This window comes from Phallusia mammillata, chromosome 1 (genome assembly GCF_965637545.1).
Source record: "Phallusia mammillata chromosome 1, kaPhaMamm4.hap1.1, whole genome shotgun sequence".
Lineage (NCBI taxonomy): Eukaryota > Metazoa > Chordata > Ascidiacea > Phlebobranchia > Ascidiidae > Phallusia > Phallusia mammillata.
In genome coordinates, this window is record NC_137252.1 from 14,595,774 (window position 1) to 14,614,075 (window position 18,302).

The window sequence follows — 18,302 nt, forward strand, 5'->3', positions numbered from 1 at the left end:
TAGACGGTTTGCGTTTTTCTTTTTTGCAAGGGGTCACGCCCCCGATGCCGACGCCCATGCTTTTGATGTATTTATATTTCTCACATGGCAAACTATTGCCCAGATAGGTTTAGCTTAGCTGAAAATTAAGGCATCATGAAAACAAAACCAACAAAAATGTTCCAACCAAACAGAACTTAACAACAACAAACCGTACGTGGTAAAGCGTTAAGAGACCAAAGGCATAGAAATCAGTGATGTCTACACAAACATTTTGGAACAAAGAACTGTCAACATGTTGTACGAAAACAAGTTAAACAATGACCATGAAATTCAAACTGTTAACCAAACCGACTATTGAATCCGTCTCTGTTGTGGAGCATCTCAAGTTAGTTTTTGTAGTATTGTCGGGTTTACTACAACTTTACATGCCAACAAAAAATACCTACAGTACTCTTGCATACAACACAATAACGCAGACTTCTGCGTTACAGTATGCTGCACGCGAGTGCGACAAGGGACAAACAAGCACACACGTTTTTTGGTTGCTTAGGAGTAGGACCTTAGGTCACTCAGTCATTAGTTCTACAGGTCTGCAGCTGGTCGGAAAAGTGGTTGCTCTATACTTTTAAACAATAACAAGGTTTACATGTTCAGTTTGTTTTGAAAAAAAAGTGCTTGTGCTGAAAATAACGGAAAGTTGAGTTCCACTGTCCTATAATTTATAGATTATCCTATCTTTTAAGAAATAGCTGTTGGTCAGAACATTTAAAAATTTCGGTTTTGAGCCAAGTTTTAGGTGTCGGTCGTTTTTGGTAAATTACTGTGTTTTTTATCAGAATCGGTCTCATTAGTTTTAATCATCAACAATGGCAGTAAACGGAGATATAAGTTTGGAAGCGTCTCTGCCATCTTTATCCCCCAAGGAAGTTAACAACAAAGTAACTGTTATTTTGGGAGCACAGTGGGGTGATGAAGGAAAGGGAAAACTTGTGGATTTGATTGCTACCAAAGCAGATGTTGTCTGCCGTGTTCAAGTAAACTTTTATTTTTACATATGTTAATAAATACCGTATTAAAAAAAACGTTTTGTATGTATACACTTGTTAGCTTTTGCAATGATATAGCATAAGTAAATGATAAAAAATAACAAAGAGATGATTAAGGGAAACTTTTTTAATGGCCATCAGATAAATTTTAGCATCGGATTTTTTTTAGCAGATTGAAAAGGTTTTTGTTTTTTCTTAAACTGCTTTAAAAAAAATATTACTGGCCTATCCATTGCTAAAATGATTTTTTTGATCAACAGAAATCCTGAAATATTTACCTATTTTACTTAAAGGGTGGAAACAATGCTGGTCATACTGTGGTTGTTGGAAAACAGAAATTTGACTTTCACCTTTTACCCAGTGGTATAATAAATGAAAATTGTAAAGCAGTAATAGGGAATGGGGTTGTAATAAACATACCAGAGCTGCTAAGTGAAGCAAAAAAGAATGAAGGAAAAGGTAAATTTAGCAAAGTGTGCTTTGATTTAGCTCTGCAAATTAAAGTCCCCTGAAAAAATGTATAAAATTTTCTCTTCTGTATGACATATTGGACATAATTAACATCATTGCTGCTCCAAAAATTAGCAGATTTTTTTTGAGGCATTTATTTTATTTTTTTTCAATGACACAAATTGTATAATTTTATAAACACATTTTGCAGGTTTAACTTGGTGGAGAAAAAACCTAGTGATTTCAGACAGGGCGCATATTGTCTTCAGTTTTCACCAACAAGTGGATCAGATCCTGGAGGAAATGAAAGGAAATCAAAAGTATGTCATAATAGCTTTTACCATCTGATGCAAGCCTTAAAGAGGTTTGTTTACAAAACAAAGAAGAGGTAGTTTTTAAAAAGAGAAAAAATAATAAATACCAGAAAGTTTGTGTAAAGAACTCCTACACTAAAACGTTAAGTTGCAAGGTTGAAATAAAAATGTAATAAAACTATTATTTATTTTCAATAAAGGCTATGTTTTTTTAGACTTGGCACAACAAAGAAAGGCATTGGACCAACCTATGCATGCAAAGCTGGACGAATGAACCTAAGAATATCAGATTTATTGGGATGTGAAAAAATATTTGCTGAAAAGTATGTTTGAAAACAAATTTACTGTTTGCACCACATAACACCTTTTAATTTACGATGTGAAAATACTTTGGTTCTGGGCACATTTCCTAAAACAAGTTTGGACATAGCCCCATTTTGCATTTAAAAATAGAAGTGTTAATGTGATTATGACATTGGCAGCTGTAGGCTGTTTAACGACTTATCACTAACAGCTGGCCAATTGGTCACATGTTGCTTATTGTTTGGTATGTGTTTATTATCTTAGCAAACATTTGATTTTTTCAATTTCCTTTTGACCTGAGCTTTTGTGATGTATGTTGTGATGCTAAAAAGGTTTGTTTTGAAAACACAATTTTAACACAAATATTAATGAGCATGTTGTTATTTGTCAGAGTATGAAATGATATTACCATCAATCACACATGCACACCACATTTATGTACAAAAATTACATTTATGTAGCAAATGTATTAAATCCATTGATTTGGTGGCTGTTTTTATTGACATCTTTTTTGTTTGTTTGATAAACAAAAGATATTTTGTTGATTAAGATTTCATGCCCTGGCCAAATTTTATCAACAACAGTATCCAGGATTGGAAATAAATGAAAAGGAACAAATAGATGAATACCTTGGATATAAAAAAGAACTGAAACCTATGGTAAAAATGTTGTTTTAATTTTCAGTATGTTTTGTTTGGCAATTTGTTTATATTTGACTTGCTGATGCAAGCATTTTTGAATTTAAAAAAAATTGGCACACTTATTTTAAAAGTTTCCCTGCTACAATTTTTTCAGCATTTTTTAAAGTATATTAGTACCTACCAGTTCAAATTTTTTCGTAGTTTTAGACTTGAAAACATGTTTAAGTTACTTGATATAACTTTTTTTGGATATTTTTCATGATTTTTACGTATACAAGCTTCAAATAAAATACAACTAGTTTTTTCCATAGTTTTTGATACAACACTCATTTTTTGTTGTTCCAGGTCAAAGATGTTGTAAAGTTTATGCATGAGTACTTGCATTCATCAGGAAAGAAAAGCATAGTGGTGGAAGGGGCAAATGCAACCATGCTTGACATTGACTTTGGTAATTTTCTCATCACAGTGGGAGTAAGCCTGTTGTGTATTTCAAAAGTCACATGATTTTTCGAAGTAAAATATTTAGGGCAGTATAAAAAATTTTTTTAAAATACTGTTTCAAAAAGTGTGGCTGCGAAATATGTGCTTTTGGCCCATTGCCTTACAAATCAATACAAGAAAAAAAGTATTGTTGTTTTTGGTTAAGTTTTGAATGTGTATTTAAATAACACTGGTGTCACACTCAACTTCCAAATCAATTGTTTTTTTCTTTAGGTACATACCCATTTGTGACATCATCAAACTGCACAGTTGGTGGAGTGTGTACTGGTCTTGGTATTCCACCTTCTAGCATTGGTAATGTTATTGGTATTGTGAAGGCGTACACATCTCGTGTAGGCTCAGGCCCATTTCCCACAGAACAACTGAATGTAGGTGGAATTTACAGCAATAGAATACATGTGTTCACAAAACAATAGCATAGCTGGACAACAACTGTCAAAACATTTTTTGTTTTGTGCTGAAGTTTATACACATAGCCCCTTTTTGTGTTTTTAGTGTGTGTCCATTTTGAAAACAATATAACAATATTTAAAGTTTTTGTTCACAAATGAGTTGGCTATTGAAGATTTTATTTTGTTTGCCTTCTATTACTTGAAAGAAATATTACCAAATGCCTTTCTGCATTCCATTATTAACTTTCTATGCTGTGTTATTCAGGATATTGGCCAAAACCTGCAAACCATTGGCTTCGAGTTTGGTGTGACAACAGGAAGAAAGAGGCGATGCGGTTGGCTCGATCTTGTCGTTGTCAGATATGCTCACATGATTAACAACTTCTCAAGGTTCCTACTTCATTGTTTATTATCTTTTCATACGCTATAAGAACCATGCCCTGGCCATATTTAATTCTGTAACATATAGCTACAATATCAGGCTACTTCACTAAAGTGTTTCTGTTGTTCACATTATTATGAGATGAACTTGTAAATTTTGCCATGTATATCGCTTAGATTAGACTAAATCTCTCTGGCACTAAAATTAACCCTTCAGTTGTTAAAAATGTCAGTTTGCCTTGAACATTGTTTAAAGTAGGCTTCAATGTCTTAAAGGAGATTCTTTATTCTCAAGTAGTTGTTCCGTTGAAAACCTGCATACTTATATGTGTGAACATTATTTTACAAACTGAGAACAATTCATTTTGTCCCTTATCAATATTAATAATACTAAACAACCCACAAAAATGCTGTGATATGATAATCTGAAATGCTAATATAATAACTAATACTAAACAACCCACAAAAATGATAAACTGATAAGGTTTCAACCACATGTATGTATGAATGATTTGAAAAGTGCAAAAGAAAATCCTTTTTTCTAAATAGGCGTTTTTGAAAATAAAAAATATTTTCTAAATAATAGCAACAAACTGATCAGCCAAAATTAGGTAAAGCAAGTTAAATAGTGCACTAAAATTTTCCACTGTAAAACAAGGCTTTGAAGGTTTTTTAATAGTTATGGGTCCCCTGATTTTACTCAAAATGTTTTTGTTTTTTTTCTTATTTTTTCTTCTACCCAAAGTTTGTCCGACTCGTTTTTCCATCAAATCCTTGATGGATTTGGATGAAATTTACACAGATGGTAGATGTAGTTATGTAGATGTGCATCCCACTTTGTTTTTGTTGATAACCCCAGTATTTACCCCGCTAGCCCCCTAAAATGGGTATTTTTTCCCCGAAGTTTGTCCGACTCGTTTTTCCATCAAATGTTTGATGGATTTGGCTGAAATTTACACAGATGGTAGTTGTAGTTATGTAGATGTGCATCCCACTTTGTTTTTGTTGATAACCCCAGTATTTACCCCGCTAGCCCCCTAAAATGGGTATTTTTTCCCTGAAGTTTGTCTGACTCGTTTTTCTATCAAATGTTTGATGGATTTGGCTGAAATTTACACAGATGGTAGTTGTAGTTATGTAGATGTGCATCCCACTTTGTTTTTGTTGATAACCCCAGTATTTACCCCGCTCGCCCCCTAAAATGGTTGTTTTTACCCCGAAGTTTGTCCGACTCGTTTTACCATCAAATGTTTGATGGATTTGGCTGAAATTTACACAGATGGTAGATATAGTTATGTAGATGTGCATCCCACTTTGTTTTGTTGATAACCCCATTATTTACCCCGTTAGCCCCCTAAAATGGGTGAGTTTTTAAACAGTGTCAGAATTGGCTGAAATTTGGATTTCTTGTATAGTATGCCATTTATATGTGTCGATTGTTGTGTTCAACCCTGTAGTCCTAACATTTACCCCACAAGCCCCTCAAGTGTAAAACGTATTTGTATGTTACTGGTCACCACAAACGAAAGATTTCTTTGGAGCAATAGTGTTACAAGGGCAACCAGTTGTATGTTGCTCATTGGTGGGTTGCTTGGTGGTCGTTTTTGCGCCATGGCAGTTAGGGGCTTGTTAACAGCCCTATGACGTCAGAAACATTAACGGTTGTTGCTCAAAACATCTCTAGTGGTCGAAATTTTAAACATTGGCGGATTGGGCTGAAATTTTGCAGTACTATTCATTGAGTCATTGTGTTTTTTACATATTTTTTAGTTTGTGTGTCGAACCCAATTAGTTGCTCTACTAGCCCCCTAAAATGGGTCAGTTTTTTAAAACATTAAATAGGACATACTTCAAAGAATATCTGGGTTGAATCTAATTTTATAGCTTGTATTCTACATAGTATTATTATTTAAGCCCAGTGCTGATCACTGTGTTTTACCTTACATCACCCGACTTTCTCATGGTTATCTCTTGAATTGCATTATTTTCAACTTTACATGTGTGGGGACCCATGAGTTTTTGCCTGCAGAAACGACTAAAGTTATAAAAGACGATGGCTAATATGGGACCCAATACAAAATAAGCATGGGAAATATATTTATGTTTTAAAATAGGTTATAGTGTATATGCAAGGGCAATATGTGCTAGTGCTAAGCCACCCTTCTAGTTTTTTCAGCTTTTAGTATTGTAGGACTAATGAAAACTGCACTTCTATGATCTCAAATGAATATTAAATATTATATTATTATTGCAGTATTGCTATTACCAAGTTAGACATTCTCGACACATTTGAATCAGTGAAGATTGGTGTCGCATACAAACGTAATGGAGAGGTTCTGTCCGTTTTTCCAGGTAGATTGTTTTAATCTTTTTTCACTTATATTTCACCCAAATATGAACAAAACAAATACAGTATTGCTATTTTTGTATATTTGGTAACAAAAGTCTATCCTGCACATAAACATACAATATAAGATTATTTGTGACTGATGCCTTCACAAAAATAAAAATCTTTTAAATTATAATGGCTAGGGTTGTGCCAAAACTAGAAATGTTCTGTTTGGTCGAGCACCGAGCGTCTCAAATTGTGGCGTCACAAACATTCCTAATTCCGGGCTAGTGTTGTAGATTTCCATGGCCCCTCACGTCACTAGCAATGTGTTAAGTTGTTCAGACCCTAGAAATACGCCTTGTTCCAACATCTGACGCATTTAATCAAACAGTCATTTCTCTTCTTGGATACCCTTTTGAACACTGGTTTCGTATTCAGGGCATGAATATGTTAGATATTTCATGCTCTGGTCAGTTTGTGCAACTGCTCGGCCGAGCACCGAGCATCCAAAATAGCGATGCTCCGTACCGAATACTTGGGTTCTGGTTCGACTCGCCCCATCCCTTGAGTACTGCTGTAAAACAGGTTTTTAGCGTTGTAAAGATCAACAGCAGCACCTAGCGGCAAGTCGCGCGGGTGATTTTCCGTCGCCAAGTTTGCTTTGATAACAAGAATACACTGTATGTCACAGCGTCGTTGGAAGTTTTGGAAGATGTCGAAGTAGAATACATCACACTTCCGGGTTGGCAATCCTCCACGTGTGAATGCAGGAATTTTAGTGAGCTGCCTTACCAAGCAAAGGTGTATCTGAAAACAATCCAGGATCTCTTGCAAGTGCCTGGTAAGTTGCTATACTGTTTGTTTCTCGAATATTATAATTTTGTGAAAGTGAATATTCCTTTTTTTCCGATTTCACCTTTAACCGACGATTTCTGTCTTTGATTAGCAATATTTTTTTTTTTTTTATCAGCAATATTTTTCTGAGAGTAAATTTTGCGCATCTTTTACGCTACCTAGCGGTTGATTGAAAAAAATACACCAGCTGCGTGGGAGAAGCAATTGACATCGTAACACTTGCCCCCACTCGCTATGGGTCCCCTTCCCTGAAGGGGACACATCTTGATTTCACTCTGTTTTTTCCTTTTTTTTTCTTTTTTCTGCCGAAGCGTTTCCATGCACTTTTGGCATGAAATCTTTGATGAATTTGGATGAAACTTTCACAGATGGTAGATATAGTTATGTAGATGTGCCATCCGCTTCGTTTGAGTTAATAACCCCAGTATTTACCCCGCTAGCCCCCAAAATGTAAAACGTTTTTGCATGTTGCTGCGCACCACAAACGAAAAAATTCTGTGGAGTAACAGTATAGTAAAGGTACCAGAGGCTATGCTGCTTGTGTTTGTGCATTACTTGGAGGGCGTTTTTGCATGCCAGTCAAAGGGGTGATAACAGCCTTATGACGTCAGATGTGTTAACAAATGTTGCTAAAAACACCTGTAGTGGCCCGAAATTTAAACATTGGCCGATTTGGATAAAAAATTACACGACTGTTGATTGGGTCATTGCAATTTCATATTTTTTACTTTTGGGTGTAGAACCCCATTAGTTGCCCCACTAACCCCCTAAAATTGGTGAGGTTTTTAAATGGTGTCGGAAATAGATGAAATTTTGACAGCTTGTAGAACTTGTCATTTATAGGCAGCAATTGTTGTGTTTAACCCTGTAGCCCCAATATTTACCCCTCTAGCCCCCTAAAATTGGTGAATGTTTTAAACAATGTCCGAATTGGATAAAATTTCACAGTTTATAGAGTGTGTCATTTATAGTTGTCTATTGTTTTGTTCAACCCTTTGACCCCAACATTTACCCCATATTATATTTACCCCTCTAGCCCCCCAAATGGGTCAATTTTTTAAACAATGTCTGAATTGAATAAAATTTAGACAGCTTCTGGAGTGTGCCACTTATGGGTGTCGATTGTTGTTTTACCCTGTAGCACTATCATTTACCCCACCACCACCTACAATCAGGTGCAATTTTGAAAGGAGCTGATTGTTGTGTTTAGCCTTTTTTTTCTCAGACAGAGAAAAACCTTGCATTAATGGAATGAACATTCATAACTATGAGAAAGTTTGTTGTTGTCAGATAAAACACAGTGACCGGTACCGAGCGTAAATAAATATGCTATTTGGATAAATGGAATGAAATTTGAATAGTTTGTAGTACATACAGCATATTTATTTATGTTCAGTACCAGTCACTGTATTTTACCTTACAACAACAAACTTTCTCATACTTATCTCTTGAAATGCATTATTTACAACTTTGCATGTGTGGGGACCCATGAGTTTCTGCCTGCGGAAACAATCAATGTTATAAAGACAGTAGATAATATGGGACCCATTATAAAATAAGTGTAGGAAATATAGTAATGTTTTAAAGTAGGTTGTAATGTATATGCAATGGCAATATGTGCTAAGCCACCCTTCTAGTTTTCTACGTTTTTTTATGTATATTTCACCCCCAAATTAGAACTTGCAAACAATGGTGCCGATAAACACGACTTTTGCAAATAACAAAACGTTTAATTTTGGGTAAAAAAAATTGGGTTTTGTCCCCAATAAAACTTCCCACCATGAATCAAAAGTATGTATGGCCAAAAACGGCTGTTTCATATCATAGCGTGACTTTTCAAGTTTAAACTGATTTGATTGACAAATCAACCATTTTGCCCCACGAACTTATGATGTATCGAAGTTCGTCATAAGTTCGCAGCACAGTAGCTTATCAGACCTTCTTTCGTCATACCGTCAGATTACGAGAATGCTGCAAAGGAATGTCTGCTGTCACGTTTAAAGGCGACAGGAAACGCCAACTGTGGCCTTGAAGAGCACTTCTGTGTTTCAAGTTGACGCAATTATTCGGTAGTGCCAATCATACCCTATTTTTGATCTCAGTCTATTTGTGGACTTGAACGTCTAATATAAAAGCGAGTTTGTATTGTGCCGGATATGCCCATTTGCGTGTCATATAGATTCGTTGGAACTGTGTGAATAGTAGCTATATTTAATGAGAGTCGCAATTGCCAAATAGAAAATGCTGCCTTGGTATAAAAGTAGGTCAAATTTGTGTCTATGTACTCCAGAACTCAGGACATCGAAAAAGTGTGCTATAGTCTATTACTGCCATCCGTGTTCAAACGCCCAAAGTGTGCTGCTGGTGCACTTGCCAAAAATCGTTTTTTGCCGTGGTTTGTCAACTGACAAAAAATCTTCAATAGAAAGTACACGCACAAAGCTTTGCATTCTTATTATTTTTTGCTAGTAAGCTCACAAGTAGGACGAACTCAATTGAAAGCGCATTTAAAGTGAACCGTTTCTCGCGGCTCGCCCAAACGGAAATTGTTCTTACTCCCACTGCCCATTACCTGGAAATCGCACAAGAGCTGCTTACAGTAGGGCACGAGCTGTCGTGATCGACACCATTCTAACAGTTGCCTTCCTTTCTAGTACGCTGGGTTGGTGTTGGCCAGGCTCGATCGGAAATCATCGAGATCTTTTGACGCACGTTGGTCTCCTCATCGGCGCTCGCGTGTCTCGCTGGCTTCTGGCTTGTCTCCCAGACCCACCGCACTTCGCTATTTTATCGACGAGCTTGCTACATAGCGGCCCCGGCCTTGTGGGGCTGCTACATAGCGGCCCCGGCCTTGCAGCAGCAACGTTTTTGTCGCCTCGATGTGTCTTAGTAGTTATTACTTTTTACCCGCGAATTTTTTAGGTAAATCGCGTTGTACTTTCAATTGTTTGCCTGCTGTGTTTGCTTTGTGTGTCTGGTAGTGAGATTCGACTCCCCTTGCCTCACGTGTCTTGAGCATTTTATACACAAAATAAACCGGCTTACCTAGTTTACCAGGATTGCTTTAAACCCGCTATAAATTGTTTATAAATTGTCACATGTTAAAAAATCCGAAGAATATGAACTCCAAAGGTACTATAACTTCTCTTATATTGTTTCTATTTTGTGAATTTTTAGTTTAAATCTTACAGCTCTTCACACTTCCTTTGGAACCCACTTTAGGCTTTAATACATGTGCTCACTATTAGTGTGTGTGTGTGTGCTGTTGTTTATCAGCCACGTCGTTATTTTGCTATCGTTTTCACGGTTTTATGCAGTTTACCGCAATTGTGCGATTACGTTTGCGCAAGACTGTTGTAAAACACCCAATAAACTAACTGCATTTGATGTGTTGTTTCATGCACACCAATGCTATTGTACATGTTTGAATTACCTGATGTAGCAGTGCCGTAAGCCAGGGGTGTCAAACGTGCGGCCCACTAAGCCCTCTAATGCGGCCTTCAAACAATTAACACCAATTGTAGTATTTAAGTATTTTATAGATTTTTATCCAAATATAATAATTCTAACTTTTCAAAGTTGAAGCTATTCATTAAACAAACATATACAGAACTTTAATAAAAAAATAAAAACTCACATTTTATGAATAGAAACGATAGTAAAACTGCTCCTCTAACCAAAAATAAGCGTTAAGTTTCAGTCAGTGGTGCACAACTTGCGGCTGTACAGCCGCATGCGGCCACAGAGACGAGTTTGTGCGGCCGTGACGTAAATAAATCTCCTTTGTCAAATATTTTGATTTTCAAACTGCTCTAAACAGATTTTGTGGTACTGAAAAGAGTATTACCAGCCTAATAGCCAAATGCATCACATGTTTTGTGCGTCTATTGCAGGGGCGGGCAACTTCTCCAGTCGGCGGGCCTGATATGGGAAAACGAAGTACTTGGCGGGCCGGATTTCTGAATCGACACATTAATCGCGTATTTATCCAGTGATTTAAAACGGATTCTTGACCACCTAAACTAAACCAAATACAATCAAGAACGTCACAATTACAATACAGTCCAAACAATCTAACTGATATAACATAAAATTATTCACCACAGCAAATTTAATGCATACACCACAGACTCAGGTACTGCTGAAACACTATAACTAGGGTACACGTGTGGAAACAAGGGAAACCGTGAAAGCAGACCACACATAAGGTTGGCAGTTATGTCGTAACAATGGACGTATGGTGCAATCGTAACAACGGCAGGAAAGTTTTTTTTTATTATTGGGGAGCGTTACTGTCCGTTACAACTATAATTTGACATAGTAAGCAAGTAGTGGGTGATTGTGGCAGACTGTGGCCGCGGGCCACATTATCATGTAAGACCGGAAACTGTCCGCGGGCCGCTGAAAACCCCGTCGCGGGCCGGATCCGGCCCGTATGTTTCCCGCCCCTGGTCTATTGTGTACAAACAATGCGAAATAACAGGTACCACAAACATCACAATATAGATTATGATGTCACAAACAGTTAAGACTGATCTTCACACTGCGCAACTCAATCTGTACATCAAGTTGGAAATTAATCTGGGCTTTTGGGGCGTCAGTTATACATATAATATAAATCTATTTCCTTACATCTGTAATTTTAAGACAAAAAACAGCAGGTAATTGGCGGCAGTTGGTGATATAAGAATCTGCATTGTGGCCGTCGTAGCAAAAAGGTTGTGCTCCCCGGGTTAAAGTTTATAAAACTAGATTAAAAATCACATGCGGCCCTTGGCATAATTGCCAACTGCAATGTGGCCCTTTAAGCCCCATGAGTTTGACACCCCTGCCGTAAGCGGTCTTGCACATTTAAAAAGGTCCCCAAAAGCTGATCACACCAACTTCGAAAATCTGGATCAGCCCATGTAGCATGGTGACCACTAGTGAGTTTTACTGTGGTATGACATTTTCGTAAACCCATAAAGAGTTACCAATGCGGCGTGAGGGCGAGAGATTTTCTGGTGTGGCACGATATTTTCGTTTTACTTTGTACGTTTGGTCTCATGACAAAATGGGAGCGTACATTTTAACACAGGAACCTCGTTTTAATTTCATTCGGTATCAAAAGCAGCCTCGCCCATAACCGTTGATTTGCTAAATTGGCAACGTTTTGTGGGGCATTTGAAGTGTGTCACGAAAAAACTATCTATCAGTGTGGTGCAAGTTTAAAACTACTGGTATGAGGGCCAGTGGCGGCTCGTGCCTAAAATTTGTGGGGGTGCTGCTCAAAATTTTAGCCTTTATTGAACATATATAAGTTGGCAATATATAGAAAACCTACATTTATAGTTTTCTAGCCATTGTTTTGTGTAGAAAAACAAGTAATACAAATCTTAATTAGAAACTCCATTGTGACGTAATTTTTGTTACGCAATAATGTACACGAGTGTAAATAGCAGACGATATCATTTGTGTATTTTGTTTACTTGCACAGCGACGGCTAAACTGTTTAGCCTAAACACCATAACATGCAGTAATAATGTGGAACAAAAACACACGTGACACAGACTTGAAACTAAGAGGTTGTAAATACGGTAAAACACAACAAGAATATAGAAAAAAAAGTAAAGTAATGATTCGAAAAAGGTCGAAGTATTTCAGTTCGACAACATTTAAAAAAATGGTCATGTTTCATTTAAGTAACCTTATGGTCACAATCAGCGTTTTCAACATATTATATGACACTTCACAGATTATAATTGTCACACAAAAAACTAGCCATACAGCTGTTTATTGGTATCATAACTGACAAATTTAACAACCACTTTACATTTGTGTCAGAACTTGTTTATTTTAACATCTTTTTTTGAATTTTTGTGTACAGACTATTATTTGTCTTTCAGATTTTTAACTGCTATAATTGCTGCTTTATTTGCTGGCAAATAGCTTATAATTGCTTTTTAAGTGCAAAACTCCTTCAAGCTTTAAAATTTACAACACTCTCACTTAAATTTAAACCATATTATTAAACCTTGTGCTTCCTTTTTACAACCAAAATGAATCATAAAGTTGTAGTTTGGGCATGATAATTGATAGCTTCTTCCTTGATTCCAAATGACAACTGAGAAACTGTTTTTCTATTTAGTAGTACTAGCACTGCGAGTGCAAGTCTTTTGGAAATAATGGTGTTCCTAACAAAGGTTTGCATCCAAACTGTTTTGCCTTTGAAGGACTCATGGAAACAGCAAAAAGAATTTTTCATCCTAGTAATTTCACTTGTCAAAACATCATCTAGATTATTTTCAAAGTAATCATGAACATCAGATCTACAGATGTAAGTTCCGACAAATCACTTAGTCGTTCACCCTTTGGTTTTAAAGATATATATATTTCGCTATTACAGCATCGTCAGTATCTACGAACAAGCAGAAAGATTCATAAAAAATTAATGAAAACAGTATGCATAAAAGACCTACTAATAAACGTGTTTTTTAACGTTTTTTAACATTCCATTTTACACTTTTATTAGTAGGTCTTTTATGCATACTGTTTTCATTAATTTTTTTATGAATCTTTCTGCTTGTTCGTAGATACTGACGATGCTGTAATAGCGAAATATATATATCTTTAAAACCAAAGGGTGAACGACTAAGTGATTTGTCGGAACTTACATCTATTGCTATAAGGATTTTTAGTCTTCACTCACCAAGCAACGGACTGGGTGATTCGAGCTTTAAGTTTCAATTACGAGTATTGCATCAGATCTACAGAAACATTTTCATTTCAGTAACTAGTATTTCTTTGTCAACAATAGGATGTGCTTGGTGGTCACTACTATCTTGTCTGTAGAATGTTCATTCTTAAGAAACACTTCCTGTGAAGCAATTTAGCAGCTACTGTTTAGACAAACAGTACATGTCCATTATATCAATACTCATCTTTTTCATCATGTCCACGTAAGGGAGTTTCAAAGTTTGCACAGAACAAAATGCAGTCTATTATTTTGGACAAAATTTCACGATTTTTTTCCACTTTTTTGTTGTGTTCAATAATTGAAAGTCTATATACGCCTCACTAAGTTTTTCCTTAATATTTACAGTTCCCAAAAGTGGAAGTGAAACATCATTGTCCACATGCTTCTTTGACTTCTCATGTTTTTCTGCTTTCTCACCTATTTTGGCTACATTTGTAAAACCATCTTTTGTCCAGCATTTTTGATCACCTCCAAACAGCAAACATGGAAAACAGAACAGTGCATTTTTAACTTCACAACCACAAAGCCATTTTTTCTTTTGATACCATTCAGAATTAAAACTGCGTATATATTTCTTGTTGTGGCTCATTCCTGGCTGACAAAGTTGAATATCAGGCGTTGGACGCCCTTTTTTCTTTATACTTACCTTTTCAGCACTTGATAACTGCGAAATCTTAAGTTGCTGAAGCTCACTTACAGTCACCGAATTAGAATCTTGAAAAGCCATGATTAACCTTTCCATCAAAAACTGTAAAAATGATTAAAAAAGAATAATTGTCGTACTGTACTCATTGTCGAACCTGATGGTACACGTGATTTGCTTTGGCACACAATAAACGCGGAACAGACAACTACTTCCGGGTGCCCAGGTCACATGCTACGTGATTGGTGGAGCTGCGCGAGCCGCAGCACCCTGGCTCCTATTTCGCCCAGCATGTAGCTTTTCAAAGTGCGCATGCGCAGAACCGCAAAACGTGATGAAACGTCACGAAACGTCAGAAAACTGGAGCTGCAGTTCCAGCATAGATATACATTAGTGTTTCCAAAAAAAAATTTTTTAATGAAAAAAAAAGGTGATTAGGGCGGAAATTATGCTTATTATATATTGCTAAGGAATAAAAAAATAAAAATAATGAAAGTTATTTGTAATATTATGGTAGGTGTATTAAGTAAAAATATCTAGGGGGTGCTGCAGCTCCGCAGCACCCTAGCACGAGCCGCCCCTGATGAGGGCTGACCAAGCCAATTTTTGAAATCTGGAATTGAAAACGAACAAAGCCTGGCGCGTATCGCTCACGCTTTAATAAAACAAATAAACCGCCGAATAATCACCAATTACAAGCATATCTAGCCATCGTGAGCTTGTTGGCCTGAACCAGTGTTTCCTAATCGCCCGACATTGAAGTGTTAGTGTAGGAAATGTTTAAAAAGCCTGAAATATTGCAAAACCCAAGGAGAGAGAGAAAGAGAGAGTGAGGACAAATATTCGTTGCATCAATAAACAGAGGAAAATTTGGGGGAATTCCTTTGGTTGCGACTCGGATCCTAAAATCCCAATTCAGAATCATTGTTTATGCATGTAAGAGAATTAGCATGATGTAGCCTGACCCTGTAGTGTTGCCATGATTACGTTGCTGCTCCACTCGCATTGCAGCACGGCCAATCTGTCGTTTTGTTTTAATACGCAGCTGTGCTTTGCTTTGCGTTCGAGTTCAGATATAAGGTAACCTATGTACAAATAATGCATCAAGCACTGTTAGGATTCGATTATAAACCAAAATCCAACAGACTGTTATGTCCAAATTCGGGTCGCAGGTCACAGCATCGATTAAGTCGTTTAACACTAAAATCCCCAACTGAAGTAAAACTGGCATCACTTATGCGCTAATTGGACGGATTAGAGACCTGTCATATCCTCTCTTATATTAACTTCATGTCTTCCGGTCTATTCGGATCTGGTGCCGGAAATCCGACAACATTAGCGGAGGTAAACGTGACCAACCTGGGGTTACCATCTGTCATAGATTATGCTGCATCCGCGTGCATGCGGGAAGTCATACGCAAGCGTTGTGCTTTCGAGTCACGTTGTTCGCCTACGCCCTACGTACATAAAGCCAATTGGCAACGTCTCTGTTTTGTAGTGAACAATTCGAAATAGTTTTCGGCCTACTTCTTTAATTGAAAGTTGTAAACAAGCCGACTCATGAAAATACGACTAACAGTTTTGTAATTGCGGCCGCACAATTGATTCGTACATGAGTCATTCTCTTCAGTTTAACGATGATGTTTGAAAAAATATTTTCACCCACACGTCAGACATTTTTCCGAAACGAATCAATTGAAACTATAGACAATACCAGAGCGGGTCCTTCGAAACTATAAGGTATTTCAAAAGTTTCAAAAAGATATGCGCAGAGCAAAAGTTTTGAAGGCGTTGAACTTTATACACCTTGTTTACAGGGAAACACATCCGCACCTCCAGGCAGAACGTATAACAAAGCCTAATTAGGGTGCGCTCAGCAGTTAGGCATTGTTGATGGTACTTAATGATGACGTTTGAATTTGATGGGATGGGTTAATTTGAATACACCAAACTGCTACATCATGTCCTGACATTGGGCGCTGCACAATGCAATTTCCAACTGTACCTTCCTCATAATTTTTTCGTAAACGTTATAGTAAATGATAACGTTTGATTTAGGCTCAATACTCAAAACAGACGGTCATAAACAACATGTTGTTTGTTTGCTAGTTGCCTTCAGTTTGTCTTCACGCTGACCACTGTCTATAAGCGGTTTCCAACCTAAGGTATGCAGATTTCAAGATCTTCGTGAGATGGTTTGAGGGGATTCGTGAATAAAAAATCTAAATAATTTTAAAGTTTTCATAATGTGCGTCTGTTACCAAAAAAACGGTTTTGAGAGTGTTTTTTTATCCCCATTACTAAATCAATGCCAATTTAGTTTATTCCCTACGAATGTTTGCCAAACACTACAAGCCGGAGGCGGAACAGTAGCAACTTGGTGTATACTTAATCGTGCAAAAGAGCCAGATTATTTCTATTGTCATCATAACCAACCACATCCTCCATGTGCTCAATATCTTACTTTCAAGTGGCATCTTGACTTCGATGTGGTTAAAGAATTATTGTTTCAATACTGGCTTTAACGTGGTTTTCAATAAAAACGCAAGTCCACGAAACAAGTTTTGGAATTTCAAGAAGTGTTAAGCATGTACCACTATGTGTGTGCGACGCCAGCAAACTAAGGTATCGCACCATTTTGTGTCTCACATTTATGTCATGCGTAGTTTGATTTTTTAAACATTTTCCTTTCAGCCGTAGTGATGCTTTGTTGTTGGCCGGTTTCCACAAAAATGTTGTACAAACATTTAGTAATTAGTCTATGGTTTCCGTCGTTGGCATAGGTAAACAACATTAGACACATTTCATTAGCAAACGAGGAAAGTGCTCGATTGGTAACACAGCCTTCGGGCATTGTCAAACCGTGAAGTTCAAGGAACTGTGCGTTTTTCCTTCATCTTTAAAACGTAGACATAATCGAATGTGAATAAGCTTGTTGTTGCGACATGTTGACAAAATTCGGAAGAGAGAACATTCTCTTCGGGCTACTTAATTGCACCTGGAAAAAGCACTTGTATGCACGTACTTGTTATTGTGAATAAAAATACCGTAATCACGTAGCATGCCTAAGAATGTATTCAGAAGCACTGAATCATTTGCAAAGCCTACAAATACTTCAGTATTTTTAAGGGAGCGGGGGTTTAGGGTATGATGTTCGTAGGGCAACAAAACAAGGCCCTATTTCTGAATAAAACGTATCAATTTTCAGCACTGATCTTTACCTCATTAACGTTGTTCCCAAACGAAGAACAGTATGCTTTCCAACGTTCTTTTACCTTTCGCAGATAAACCATTGGCGAAGCATAAAAAACGGAACAAACAAACTATATCTGTCCGAATTCGGGAGACTGTCTACAAGCCCGTCAAAACCTATAATGGGGTAAAATACAGCAATGACGCATCCGGAGGCAAAACGATTAGTTCCCGGGATTTCTATGTTTGGAAATTTACCTATACCCGATCCTCAAAGGTTGTGGCTGGTAAAAGAAACCTGGCACCTTAATCGGCGATGCCCTGTCTCGCCCAATAGTTCAGTTTCAGCCGCACGATCTCATTTTTTTCGACAGAGGTGCACACAACGTGACGCACTTGGGGCTTTGTTGTCGAAAACGAAGAAGGTCGCTCAGGCTCTCGTTTCGCGATAAACGACCCGGAAAATATGCCAGCGGATCGCCATTCATAGATTTGTTGTGGTTTTGCAAGACACGCCCCCGTAAACATAGCGTA

General features: G+C 37.2%; 1 protein-coding gene across 1 annotated transcript; it reads left to right on the top strand.

The window, feature by feature from the left end:
* Nucleotides 1-786: 786 nt before the first annotated feature.
* LOC145228737 (adenylosuccinate synthetase isozyme 2-like) lies at nucleotides 787-10,616 on the top strand. Its single transcript, XM_080093967.1, has 11 exons — nucleotides 787-1,016; nucleotides 1,322-1,487; nucleotides 1,690-1,798; nucleotides 2,008-2,115; nucleotides 2,646-2,754; nucleotides 3,082-3,184; nucleotides 3,451-3,605; nucleotides 3,895-4,019; nucleotides 6,265-6,362; nucleotides 7,034-7,183; nucleotides 9,852-10,616. The coding sequence occupies exons 1-11, from the start codon at nucleotides 849-851 to the stop codon at nucleotides 9,902-9,904; spliced, it is 1,344 nt and encodes a 447-aa protein (XP_079950093.1). The 5' UTR covers nucleotides 787-848; the 3' UTR covers nucleotides 9,905-10,616.
* Nucleotides 10,617-18,302: the final 7,686 nt, after the last annotated feature.